The sequence below is a fragment of the Gouania willdenowi genome, chromosome 21, assembly GCF_900634775.1.
Source record: "Gouania willdenowi chromosome 21, fGouWil2.1, whole genome shotgun sequence".
Taxonomy (NCBI): Eukaryota; Metazoa; Chordata; class Actinopteri; order Blenniiformes; family Gobiesocidae; genus Gouania; species Gouania willdenowi.
The window spans coordinates 38581017-38593915 of record NC_041064.1 but is presented as its reverse complement, the minus strand read 5'-3'; the positions used below and the strand labels follow the sequence as shown (position 1 = coordinate 38593915).

The following is a 12899-nucleotide window of genomic DNA, read 5'->3' as shown; positions in this document are numbered from 1 at the left end:
AGAGACATGTAAACCCATGTAAATCTGCGATGGTAAAACAGGGGACGGGACCCGGATAAGCAAACTGCTTCTCTCGTCTCCTTTTTCGGCATGTACAAAAAAAGTAAAAAAAAAAAAAAAAAAAAAAGAAAAAAGTGAATGTAACCATGTCGGAAATAAACTGAATAAATAAATAAAATAAATAAGATTGTTCTTGTTTTCCTCTGTTAAAGTTGAATAATAAGAGGTTCTAGCTTTGCGGAGAGCTTTTTTTTTATAAACTAATAAACTTTCTCTCCAGACAGTATTAACTTCTACCATGTTTGAGGAGAGACACTTCCTTTCTAATTTTCGCGATGGCTGTTTTAAAAGACGCAATTCAGATTTATACCAGGGAGTGACCTTTTTATGACACATCGTCTTCTTTTTAAGCGGAGGAACAGCATCCAGAGCTGTGTACAGTGACAACATTGCACTGTTGATAAGATCATCTATTTACTCTTACGTTAGACTTTGATAGCTACTCTCTGTTGAGATATCATATGGATCAGAGGTAAACAATGATGGAACTAATTCTTTAAATCTAGCTACAGCTTTTTCAGACAGTGATCTACTATAGTGTACTCTACTCTCAGAATTTAAGCTGGCTGATATTCTGAATTCAAAGGATAACAAGAAGTGATCTGAAAGTATAGGATTTTGAGGATATATTGTCAGGTGATCAATATCTAAACCATATACAGTGGTTCCCAAACTACGTACCCCTTCAGACCTTTAATGTGAAGCCATGTACCCCCACTCCTGTACACTTATAAAACATGATAATGTAATGTCATATCCAATGTAGCTACAGTGAAATGTGTCCCTGAATTTTACCTATCCTGTTGAAAAATAATATATAATAAAAAAATAAAAAAAATCTAGAAATACACAAGAAAACAACTTATTCAGAATTATAACTTTTTGATTTTTTTTTTTTTTGTGTGGATTGGCATTGAAATAATGCTCTCTTTTTAGAAAACGAAATGTCTAGATTATTTTTTTTTTTGATTTATCATATAACAGTAATGAAAAATATTCATCATTATAGAAAGTGTAAAATGCAACTTTAACTCACTTAGTGCCATTGACGAGAAAACTTGTCAATAGCCTATATGCCACAGACTCCCAGTCTGACACGTCCGGGTTTTTCAGACAGCCAAATTACTTCCGGTGCACAGGTAACAGTGTTGGGGTTAGGGTTATCTAACCCTAACAGTAAATAAAAGTTGACATGACATTTTGATGTTTGCTTGTTTAATGTATGTACAGTTAGGGTTACCATAGAGATGAGACTTAAATCAGACTGTGGAACTGTCATCTGTTATCATACCTAAGTGCTATGATTGGTTAGAAGTACACTAATGATTATTATTATTATTATTAAGACTAGAAGAAATGTACATAATGTACCTGAGATACAATTTCCCCAAACATATCAAAACACTTGATCTACAATCTGTATAACGTGACAAAGCAATAAAACAATGAACATGTATGTGAACTGTCTCATAAAAATAAAGATTTTGTAAAATACATTAAACGCTTAACGACTGCATCAGCTGTCAGCTCTAGGTCCTCATCTCCACATAGCGTTACCCTAGATATAAACAAAGAGAATCACTGTCTATGAATATTTATGTTCATAAATGACTCTAACAACCTTTTTCTAACAATCTGTGGAGGTAAATATCAGCATCCTGCCTTTGCAGTGAATAAAAATGACTTTGTTTCAGTCATATCACTGGCTGCTGTCTCCAATCCTCGCTTCTGATTGGTCAATCCCACACATGGGGGGGAGGGGCCATTTCTACGAGCATGAATCAGTTTTGCTACAAACGTCTCACAAAATGTGTTACAAAACTCAAGCAGCTCAGATTCACAGGAGAAAAGTATTTAGTGTTAGTGTATCAGTAGATTAGAGACGTTATAACCAGAGAGTTGTGGTTGTAAACCATCATTTATACAAGTAATTAAAAATCATGTGAATGAATGTTGGATTACAAGCTGTAACTTTATGTGTAAATATCAGTTTATACATTTGTTTCCATCATTTGTGACGTTAAATTTATTTCAAGTGTAGATTTTTTATACACAATCTCACATCACATTTTACAACATATCTACCTTCAGACCTTTTGTGTAACACCATCACAGACCCACAACCTACAACAAAGCCCACGCCAGGACAAGAATGACCTTCGTCCTCCTGAAGGAACGTTCTGGTGTCTGCAGCACCTGAGAGTCAGCGCAGACACATGTGACATTATTGTTGCTATCCTCCATATTATGGCCTGAATAAGGAAGGGGAGGGGCTTCCAGAGTGCCAACACACTGACTGGGACAATACGTCATGTTTCCAGATGATGACAGCGGTCATTTAGTCAGAGATCAATATGAATTATTTCAGTTCAGATCTATTTTGTACATTTACGTTACATATTGTCTATGTTGTGTTGTGTTGTATACTGTGTATACAGGCCTGTCATTTCTGTTCATTTGTTAAAGATGGATTTGTCCTGCAGTGTGTAGACATGCATGGTGTATTATATAGAGCTCTGATAATGTATTATTGTTATACACTATGCTTTGACTAAGTGCTGATGATTCAATAAAGGAACATCATGTTACTCTTTGCTGTGTGTTTATATTTATATGGGATGTGTATTTTATATATATATATATATATATATAAACTACATTATTTAATAATAGCAAAATCATTTATGTAAAATTATTGCAATTAATGATCACAAATGTTTAAATAATGACAGCGTGTCTAGTTAAATAAACATAACAACCCTGGATCAACCTGTCACTGCGAAATGTTCATAGACATATTATTTTCATTTAAATCATCAATGCACTACTGCACTATTATCTTATTATTATTATTGCATTTTTATTTTATTTCGTTATTATTACTGTTATTATTATCTTGTTATTTTTATTTAGTTTGCACATATTAGTCTAACTACTCTTATATTTATGTTTATACTTCTTTTTTTATTTATTTTTCTTTATTCTAGTTGATTGTTATTATTTAATGTTACACTATCAGAGAGAGCACAGGTCACCAAGACAAGTGTATTCATACACTCTTGGTCAATAAAGTTGATTCTGATATGATAACTATGTGTAGTGGGTCTATTTGTGGTGACTATGACTGAGATAAAGGATTAGATTAAACAGATCCTGGAACTTAGCCTGATCTGTAGCAGGCTAGCTCCACAGAATAAGTCTCCATGGTAACTTATGTCATAACATATCCCACTCTCCCCTATCCTAGTTTAATGCTACCGGATCACGGATAAGTTGATCCAGGATAACAACATGACTATAGCATTATTACCAGGCTGCACACAGTATCGTATTTTTTATATTCTGTAAAATGTTAAATGTATTGTTGGTTTACTAAAGTTTAGAATAAACAACAAACATATTTATGTTTTGCATTTTTTCCATATTGTACCGAAAATGAACCGAATCCTGACCTAAAAACCCAGGTACGTATCGAACCATGATTTTTGTGTATCGTTACAGCCCTAAATGTTACCTTTTTTTTTTTTTTGTTGCCGACTTTAATGTACTTATGGATTTTAAGCTGTTGAATGTTTTTGATCATATAAAGCAGATTGAGTTGTGGGTACTGGACCAGAGCAGAGGGAGGAGTTAATGGTTGAGGTTACGAGTGGCACATTGATCTTAATCATCATCACATTACAATATTATTAGTCAGAAATATATTTATTTATGACATATGGTCAGCAGTAATTGTGCTTCTTCAACCTCACCTGGACTCAAACTTAATGGGAATTTGTTAAAGAATGTTAAATATTATAGTTAAAGTTTGTCAATGAAAATTGCACAGCTGTATATAATATCATTTAAACAGTCTTTATTAAGCATTATTACAAAGTGCTTTAAAATCAACCACACATGAGACATGAGTACAATTCTGTGTTAGAGCAAAGATCAACTGATCAATATCTATAAAAGAATCACAACAATCAATACATGTACATAATAACTTTTAAAGCTTGTTTTCTGTTTGATAAGAGCCACATATACATGCTCTGTTATCCTATTAAAGCAGATTTAAAAAGTAACTTGTTTGTTGAAGAAAACAGTAAAATACAGATTCCACAGATGTAACTGATAAGTAATGTTTGAGTCTCATGATATAAAAACACACATTATTACAGAATGTTATAATAAATCAGTGACATTTGTGGACGTAACCTCACAGCAGCCTTTGAATAAATGCTTTATAAACACAGGCTGATCTTTAGATTTTCTGTTACTGGTTTTTAAAACACAAAGATTATTCTGCCGAACTCACTACCATGATTGGTTAAAAGGTCTTATTATTACAGGAAATACCTTGAAGCCATCTTTTCTCATTCTATCTCTGCTTCTAGAAGTAATTCCCCAATGTTTTTGGCACAGGCACAATATCGAGTGCAGTGGGACCCTTCATGGTGAAACCAATGAAAAAGGACATCTTACAACCGTCCCAGTAACCATTGATCTGACTGCGGCTCATTGGAGTCAATTCAAGCTTAAACGTTCCTGCATCTGCCAGGATCACATCTCTGTGTATCTCACCAGTGACCCTGAGAAGGAGCTCCTTCACTTCCTCATCTTTCCATATTTGTCCGTTTCTCCACATCGAAACAAACTGTTCTGGCTCACACTTAAACACTCTTTGATTTGTCTCAGATGTACCAGTCGATCATAACCATGTTTTTTTCCCCAAAAAGAAATGAAGTACAGGCCACTTGCCACAGTAGACCTCCTTCATATCGTCATGGTAACAGCTCCTGAGAAGTGAGATGTATTTCTCCAGACTTTCACACTTAGTAGGATGTAGAGGGCATGGCCACAGAAGGACAACGGCAATGAAGTAAGTTGATGAGGAATCCTTCAATGAAATGTGGTTCCTTAAAACGTCCTGCAACCTGTGAAGTAGTACCTGGTACGGTGGAATGTGTTTTGATTCTCTTTTAGTACAACTCAACACAACACTGACATAGATGCAGTTGATGCAGTCTTTCACGTTTTGATTTCGTGCACAGAGATACTCATATTCTCTAGCACACTCTTCCAGTTTTCCAACTGCTTTGCTTTCAGAGAGATAACTCAGAATCCCAGTGTAGCTGTCAACTTTTTCCATTTCAAGGAACTGTCTGGCCTTGAGTAACTCAGGTAGGTTCAACTCAGGCGTAGTGGTGTTTGCAGAAAATCCTTCTATACTGCCTGAAAAAGTTCAAAAGCCTGTTTCTCCAAGTCTTGATTATAATCAGCCTTCAGTCCAAATTGGGTACTTAGATTAATACTGATCTTGTCCAGGAAGTCAAAGTTCTCCTTCATTCTACCTTTGAGGCAGTGCAGGTATTCCTTATATTGTTTGAGGATGTCATAGAAAGGTTTGTTTCTGTGTTTTTGTGGATCTTTTTCTTCTAAACTCTGAGCACAAGTTTTCCAGCAAGAACTTGGCTCATTATATCATGGCGTACTCTGTGAGCTGAAAACACAGGGGATGTTTTCAAGGATCTCAATAACAAGTACATCAACTTCTATCTCTCCCTGACAACCTGATGTGTTGTGCAAAGTGTTGTTGAATTTGTTTTTCAGTCGCTGGACTGACTCTTTCCTTGCTAGTCTTTGTGTCTCTTTGAAACCTTCTGTTGCTTTTTGAGCCAGTTTCAAAACAGTGCTGCAGTTTTTCTGGAACCAAAGGTTCCTCTTTGATGTTTCCAAGAGCATTTTTCAGCTCATGCTTAATAACCTGTGCCGATGTGTCTGCAAAGTACGAGCTGTCTTTATGAAGATCTCTTGCTTTTTTAGCCCAGGATTTGGCCTCTCTAAAGTTTTTCTTTCTCAGGTAATTGTACCTGGCGAGCAACTGACACACAACAGCATCTTTCTCAAATCTTTTTGATGCATTTTCAAGTACACTTTCTTCAAGGCCGGGAGTCTCACGTGCAATGTCTTCAATGAAAGGAGAGAATTTATTCTCTCTTTTACTGGACAATTGTCGATTCACCAAAATGTAGCGAAGTTCTTGCAGTAAATAGTCTGTGCCTTGTATACAACCATAAACTGTGTCTGTGTTCAGTAGAATGTCGACAATTTCAGCTCTCTTCATATTGTGAGTGGATGAAAGTTCATTCAAACACTCTTTTGCAATACGCCAATGGATGACTTGAGAGCACTGAATTTGACTTTTCCTACAACAAGGCAGCGGCCTAGCAGAGGTGAAAGCTTCCCAAATTCATCTTCAATTTTGTTTTTGCCACAAAATGGTTTTGATTGAATATTGAGAAACTCTTCACAGTGGGAGACGGAGAGGGAGGCGTTCCTGCCGTAAACATTTAACAAAACCAAAACAGCAAAGAGTTGGTCTGCTTTCTGTTTTCTATCAAATCTTTTCAAGTGGCTTGACCACACTCTGAATATATGCTGGCTGGAAATTTTCCTTCATTATCATGAAACCATAAAATGTGTCAGCATTTTTGTGTGTTTTTTTAATTTCTCTCAGCTTTGCTTCAAACTTTGTCTGCTCTTTGGCAGAGAGATCATTTCCAATGAACACAGTATCTGGAGATGATTGGATGGAGTGAGAGGACTCTGATCTCCTGCAGTTCAGGAGAAGCACCAGAGCAGAGCTGGACTGGATTCCTCTTTCCTCACATTCAGTTTCAATGAGCTCCTGTAGGTCAGATACTTTATCCTCATCCTCAAAGTCATCGATCATCAGTAACACTGGGACCGTTGGTTGGACCTCCTTACTCTCACACGTTAAGAGTTTGACTACCTGTTTTGCAATTTCTGATTGGTCAGCTTGGTTTTCCCTGAGCACAGCACAGCGACACTGGTCTTTAAGGACCATAACGTGTGCATGGCCAAAGTTTGTTCCCCCACATCCTGGGAGATGTTTGAGGTTGAGCACCACACACACTTTATTCAAAGAACACAGACCTGGAACAATGTGGTTTAAGATGTGGTCAAGCATGTCTCTTTTAATGAATTGTGAGGATCCGGGCTGTTCTGAGATGTAGAAGTTCCACCATGTCACGTTTCCTCCTCTATAGAAGTTCTCCTCTAGAGGAATGATGTCCTTATTTCCTCCTTCACATTCATTTGTGCACAAGACCCTCCAAAGTACTCATACTTTGCTCTTCTTTTTTGCAAGTACAACTGTACTTCCACCCCCACAGGGTAAAAACGAAGAGATCTTTGCTTTTCTGACCAAAGGTTCAGAATTGTGCCATTGACCTCTGTAAAACTGAGCTCATATATACATCTAGGGGAGATGTCAATTTTATTTCGAGCTTCAATCAGATTCTTCCAGGAAGTAAATCCTGATTTATTGTCAGATATGCAAAGAATTTGGTGAGTACCCCCTGAGCTCCTGTGAGAAAGTACAAAACGTCTCAACAATGGGGTCCATCATATCATTTACTGTCGACAAAAGTAAGAAATGACCAGGAATCTGTTTTGTGGAAGAACATCTGGTCGACATAGGAATGAAATAACATCTCGAACTGAAGCTACCTTCTCCATCGACCACTGGTCTATTTCTTACGTTGTTTCCTGATCAGCACCACCGTTGCAGAAGACCCAGCTTGTGTTCCGACTAAATTCAACCTCTTACCATATCTTCCACTTTCTCAGTAATTTTTATACTTTTTGGAAAATGTACATTGGACAAGAATTGACTGATTCAGATGATTCTGTAGGCCCACCTCTATCTGACTCCGGATCAAAGTCTAAAACAGCAACTGGATTGAGGTCAACAAGAAATGCCAGGGATTCCAGCTGGCTTGGATGGGATTTGTTTGTGACGACCACATAATGCTCAAAGTGTGACTTATCCATAGACAACGAACCACCAGTGATCATGTTGGCCAATAGATGACCTTGAGTACTGCTTTTAACTCTACTGAGGTGTTCTTCTTCAGCATGTTTCCTGAGTTCTGACACTTCAGAAATCCCATTAAGAACATCTTGATAACGCTTCTCTTTCTTGTCCTCTGGGGTTTGTGTGAGGAGGTTCACAGTGCTTCCACCTTCTCGCACAAAGAACTGTTTGGATGGCTGGGAATTTTCTGTTTCATTGATCTTTTTCTTGGCTTTTTTAGTGGTCATGTCATGAGTGTTTGTGTGGTAGTAGTTTTCCTTACAGATCAAAGAATCAGGAACAATGTCTACTTCTATCACATATTTGGTGGACGATGTCATGTTCCTACTGAGTACACCAACAAACCGAGGATGTCTAATGCATTTTTTTTGCATCTTTTACATATTTATGCTCAAAATGAACCTCAATAGCTTTTTCTAATTTATTGGCAAAATCCTCTTTGTCTTCCACATCCACCCCCAATACTTGTCCATGTTTAAAGCCTGTTTTGTGTCTCCAATTCCAAAATGTATGGTACCATTGGTGCGACTATTCATACATGCTGCTGCAAATCGTATCGTTTCATCAGTAAATTTTTCATTTTAGTTTCATCTGTTGTCTTGGTGAAAGCTTTGAACTCATGGCAAGGCTCTATTATGTTTGAGGGACCTGACTCCATGCTCTGTAGAACATTGTTCTCAGTATATCTGTCTGCATTATGGTACCTGTCAAATGGATATGGCTTGCAAAGACTTACAGACTGGCTTGGATGTTCTTTTAACCACTCTCCTTTGCTTGAATGATAGTTTTGCAGGTCCAAGTTTAACACCTATAATTTTAAAGTCTTGTGAATTTAATGATAAAAGAGAACTTCCATCAACGTCTTCTTCAAATAGTTTCTCAGCAACACGTTCCTCATCACCGTCCAAGTTGCGAACCCACTTTCTGACGTCACATTTAGTCCAGAGCTTGATGTCAGGTGGAAGATCTTCCTCCATACTCTGAAAAAAGCCATACATTTAATAAACTCTGATTTATTAACTCAAATGACATATAAGTTAAGGGACACACTGCACCAATGCTCTATATAACAGTATCTGTGTGGTAAAACACGGATGTTTTAAAACCTGTTCATACATGGTGAATACTATCCTAGTGTCTGTGATCCTGACCCGGACTCTGCCTGGAAACAAATGTTACGGATGTAACTACGGTTCTATGAATCCTGGGTGGCTGCCAGAGGCGGTGCTTCACACACTGGTCACGTGTAACCCGGAGTACCCGGTACGTCTTTAACTTCCGGTTTAGTCGAGTGCTGTCTCTTTAGAATCTACTCATGAAAACACAAAAGATTCCAATGACTGACTGCTCGGTCATCCTGGGTTCATAGAACCACAAGCTACATAAGTAACTTTCATTCTATTCATCCTATCTGACTGGATGACCTGTACCAACAGGTCACGAGGAATCCCAACCATCTACCTATTGTGTAGAAGAATGGGTATTAAGCCATGTTCTAACTGAAATGACTGTTTCATCAAAGGGAAACATATTGGTGACCAGAATAACACAGTCCGTGGGTCAAACCTGTCTGACCAGGTTTAAGCAGCAGGATCTACTTAATTGCTGACTCACTTCATGAAACCACGTCTCATTATTAAAGAACTCATTTAGCTATGCTTTAAAACATCAACAAATATCTACAAAAGGAAAAAGGAGTCAAAAAGACTTAAAATACCGCTTAATACTAGACAATTCCGCGGAAATCGTGGGAGGGACCTCAGGGCGGTTGCCAGGACGCTGAAGCATTAGCCTAGCATCGCATAGATTGTAAACTACTCAGAGAGCTGTATGACGGTGTCGCAACTTTGATGCCAATTACCTCTATGCAGATGTTAATGCATGTTTAAATGTGTCTGTGTGTGTGTGTGTGTGTGTGTGTGTGAAACACCACATACAGTATGGTAAGTCTGTATGACTGTGTCGTGACTTCTTCGCAACTTTGACAACAGTGGCTTGTATGCAGATGTTAAAGCATGTATGAAGTGTTAGCATTAGACCAGTATTAACCTAGTGTTAGCATTAGCCTAGGATTAGCATTAACATTAGCCTAGTATTAGCATTAGCATTAGCCTATCATTAACAATAGGCTAGCGTTAGCGTTAACTTAGTGTTAACATTAGCCTAGCATTACTGTTAGCGTTAACTTAGTGTTAGCATTAGCCTAGCATTAACATGCACATTAGCCTAATGTTAACATTAGCCTACCATTAGCATTAGCTTAGCATTGATTATAGCCTATCATTAACATTAACCTAGTGTTAGCATTAACATTGGCTTAGCATTAACCTAGCACGAGCATTAGCTTTAACCTATCATAAAATTACCCTAGTGTTAGTATTAGCCTAGTGTTAGCATTAGCCTAGTATTAGCATTAGCATCAGCCTAGCGTTATCATTTTCCTCGCATTATCCTTAACCTAGCATTAGCATTAGCCTAGCATTAATATTAGAATAGCATTAGCATTACTCTAGCATTAGCATTAACCTAGCATTAGCAATCACATTAGCCTACCATTAAGATTAGCTTAGCATTGACATTAACCTAGCATTAACATTAATCCAGTGTTAGCATTAACATTAGTATTGACTTAGCATTAGCCTAACATTAGCATCAGCCTAGCATTATTATTTACCTAGCTTTAGCATCAGCCTACCATTAGCATTAACTTAACATTAGCATTAACCTAGCATTAGCATTGCCCTAGCATTAACATTAGAATGGCTTTAGCATTACCCTAACATTAACATTCATATTAGTCTAATGTTAACATTAGCCTACCATTAGCATTACCTTAGCATTGTTATTAGCCTAACATTAGCATTAACATTAGCATTGGCTTAGCATTAACCTAGCATGAGTATTAGCATTAACCTAGCATGAGTATTAGCATTAACCTAGCATAGCATTAGCATTAGCCTAGCATTAACATTAAAATAGCATTGGCATTGCTGTAGCATTAGCCTAGCGTTAACATTAGCATAGCGTGAGCATTGGCATTGCTGTAGCATTAGCCTAGCGTTAACATTAGCATAGCGTGAGCATTAACCTACTATTAGCATTAACCTAGTATAGCATTAGCATTAATATTTGCATTAGCCTAGCGTTAGCATTAACCTACCACTAGCATTAGCTTAGCATTAATATTGACACCAGTGGCCTGTATACAGATGTTAAAGCAGGTATAAAGCCTTCGCTTAACATTAACCTAGTGTTAGCATTAGCCTAGCTATAATATTAGTTTAACGTTATCATTGGCCTAGCGTTAACATAAACAATAGTTTAGCATAAATGTTATTATTAGCATTATCCTAGCAATAGCATTAGCCTAGCAATAGCATAAGCCTAGAGTTAACATTAGCAATAGGCTAGCATTAACGTTATTATTAGCATTAGCCTAGTGTAATATTAGACTAGCATTAGCCCAGTAAACCAGTTATAAGTCCAGTTCACACTGTGGTATGTGTTAAATTCCCAGTATGAGCTGAAAGTGAACAAACAGCTGAACATGTCAAAGTTTGAATGGTGGAAATCAGTTAAAGATCTAAGTTGTAGGTGTAAAATGAGAGAAATGGAAGAGAACATGCAAACTCCACACAAGAGGAGGGTTGGTGATGAAGAGGAGTGAAGATGAAGAGTTGAAAGGTTGAAATGACTCAGAGAACATGTAAACAACTCATAGAGAACCTCTTCATCAATTTTTTTGATGAAATTTTCTTGGAAAATTCTCATTCCCCGTTCATTTCAATGGGCCTTAAATTTGCACTTTTTTGCGATTTATCCTGCAAAAATGTCACGGATTGCTTATAAAAGTCATAGCATACCATTCCCAACCAATGCACACATTTTGATGCACAATTTGCGTGGGTTTTCTCAAAGCGCTAGGACTAGTTTTACGCCGAAGTTTTGGCAGAAGATGAATAATAATATCTAAGAAAAAGATATGAACGGGAGAATTATAGTTGCTCGAGGCGAGGCCCAGCCCCTAATTAAATAGAATATCATGGTAAATGTTTTATCTATCTATAAAGCGAAGAAGGTCTGTGTGTGTGTGTTTGTGGAGTGAATATCTCCCTGACGTGGTGTGTGTTTGAGCTAAACTTTGTCAACGGCTTCCAAATACTTTGCAAAACGTTCAACATTACGGCACTCTCGGTATTGAGCGCGCTACTTCCAGGTTCATGATGTCACTGTGTCGCAGTTTGTTTGGGTTTTAAGAAGACGGTCAATATTAAAAACATTTTTGTACTGCTAAAAGTTATTAAAGTTAATATTTCATGGTTATTTAAAATGATCCCCATGGTTTGTTTAAAAAAAAAAAAAAAAGAGCCTAATTGTAGATAATACTTTAATTTACTCACTCACGTAGTTTGGAGCTTTACATTTTGTTTTGCGCAGTTTTGTTGTTTTTCTGATTGGCGTTACAATGTCTATGGAGTTTGGTTATCAGCGTCTCAAACATTTCACGGGAACACACACACACACGGTATTTATTTATAATAAAATATACTAAATTAGTAAAATAAAACAAAACACAAACAATATTTGTACAAAAAGCAAACAAAACGACAACAGAAATGCACAAAAACACACAAAAAGACTCCAAAAAACATATATACAGAAAAATACACCAAACAACAAAATATGAAAATGACTCAAAATACACAAAACTAAATATTCATATAAAACAATACACAAAATGACAACAGAAATGCATAAAACTACACCAAAAATACACATGACTCCAAAAAACATACATTACAGAAAAATACACCATACAAAAAAATATAAAAATGAGTAAAAACCAAACACATTTATCATGTTCATGTCCCATAGAATAAACCAGATAAATCACACACACTATTTTATTCTATAGCCGTGTGCGTGTGTGAGAGATCCACAGACACACACATAA

The 12899-nt window shown here is 36.9% G+C and overlaps 2 protein-coding genes and 1 pseudogene across 2 annotated transcripts; 1 reads left to right on the top strand and 2 right to left on the bottom strand.

Annotated features, from left to right (window-relative positions):
* Window positions 1-6192: 6192 nt before the first annotated feature.
* On the bottom strand, window positions 6193-7587 carry LOC114455723 (sterile alpha motif domain-containing protein 9-like). The gene is given in 5 exon segments (XM_028437103.1): window positions 6193-6457; window positions 6459-7260; window positions 7263-7425; window positions 7427-7506; window positions 7509-7587. Coding segments are annotated over 5 exon segments (1389 nt in total).
* A 117-nt stretch (window positions 7588-7704) lies between these two features.
* On the bottom strand, window positions 7705-8603 carry LOC114455722 (sterile alpha motif domain-containing protein 9-like). Its single transcript, XM_028437101.1, is given in 4 exon segments — window positions 7705-8313; window positions 8315-8431; window positions 8434-8520; window positions 8523-8603. Coding segments are annotated over 4 exon segments (894 nt in total).
* Window positions 8604-9061: 458 nt separating this feature from the next.
* The window catches only part of LOC114455721 (CLIP-associating protein 2-like), a 9252-nt pseudogene continuing 5414 nt past the window's right edge, over window positions 9062-12899 (top strand).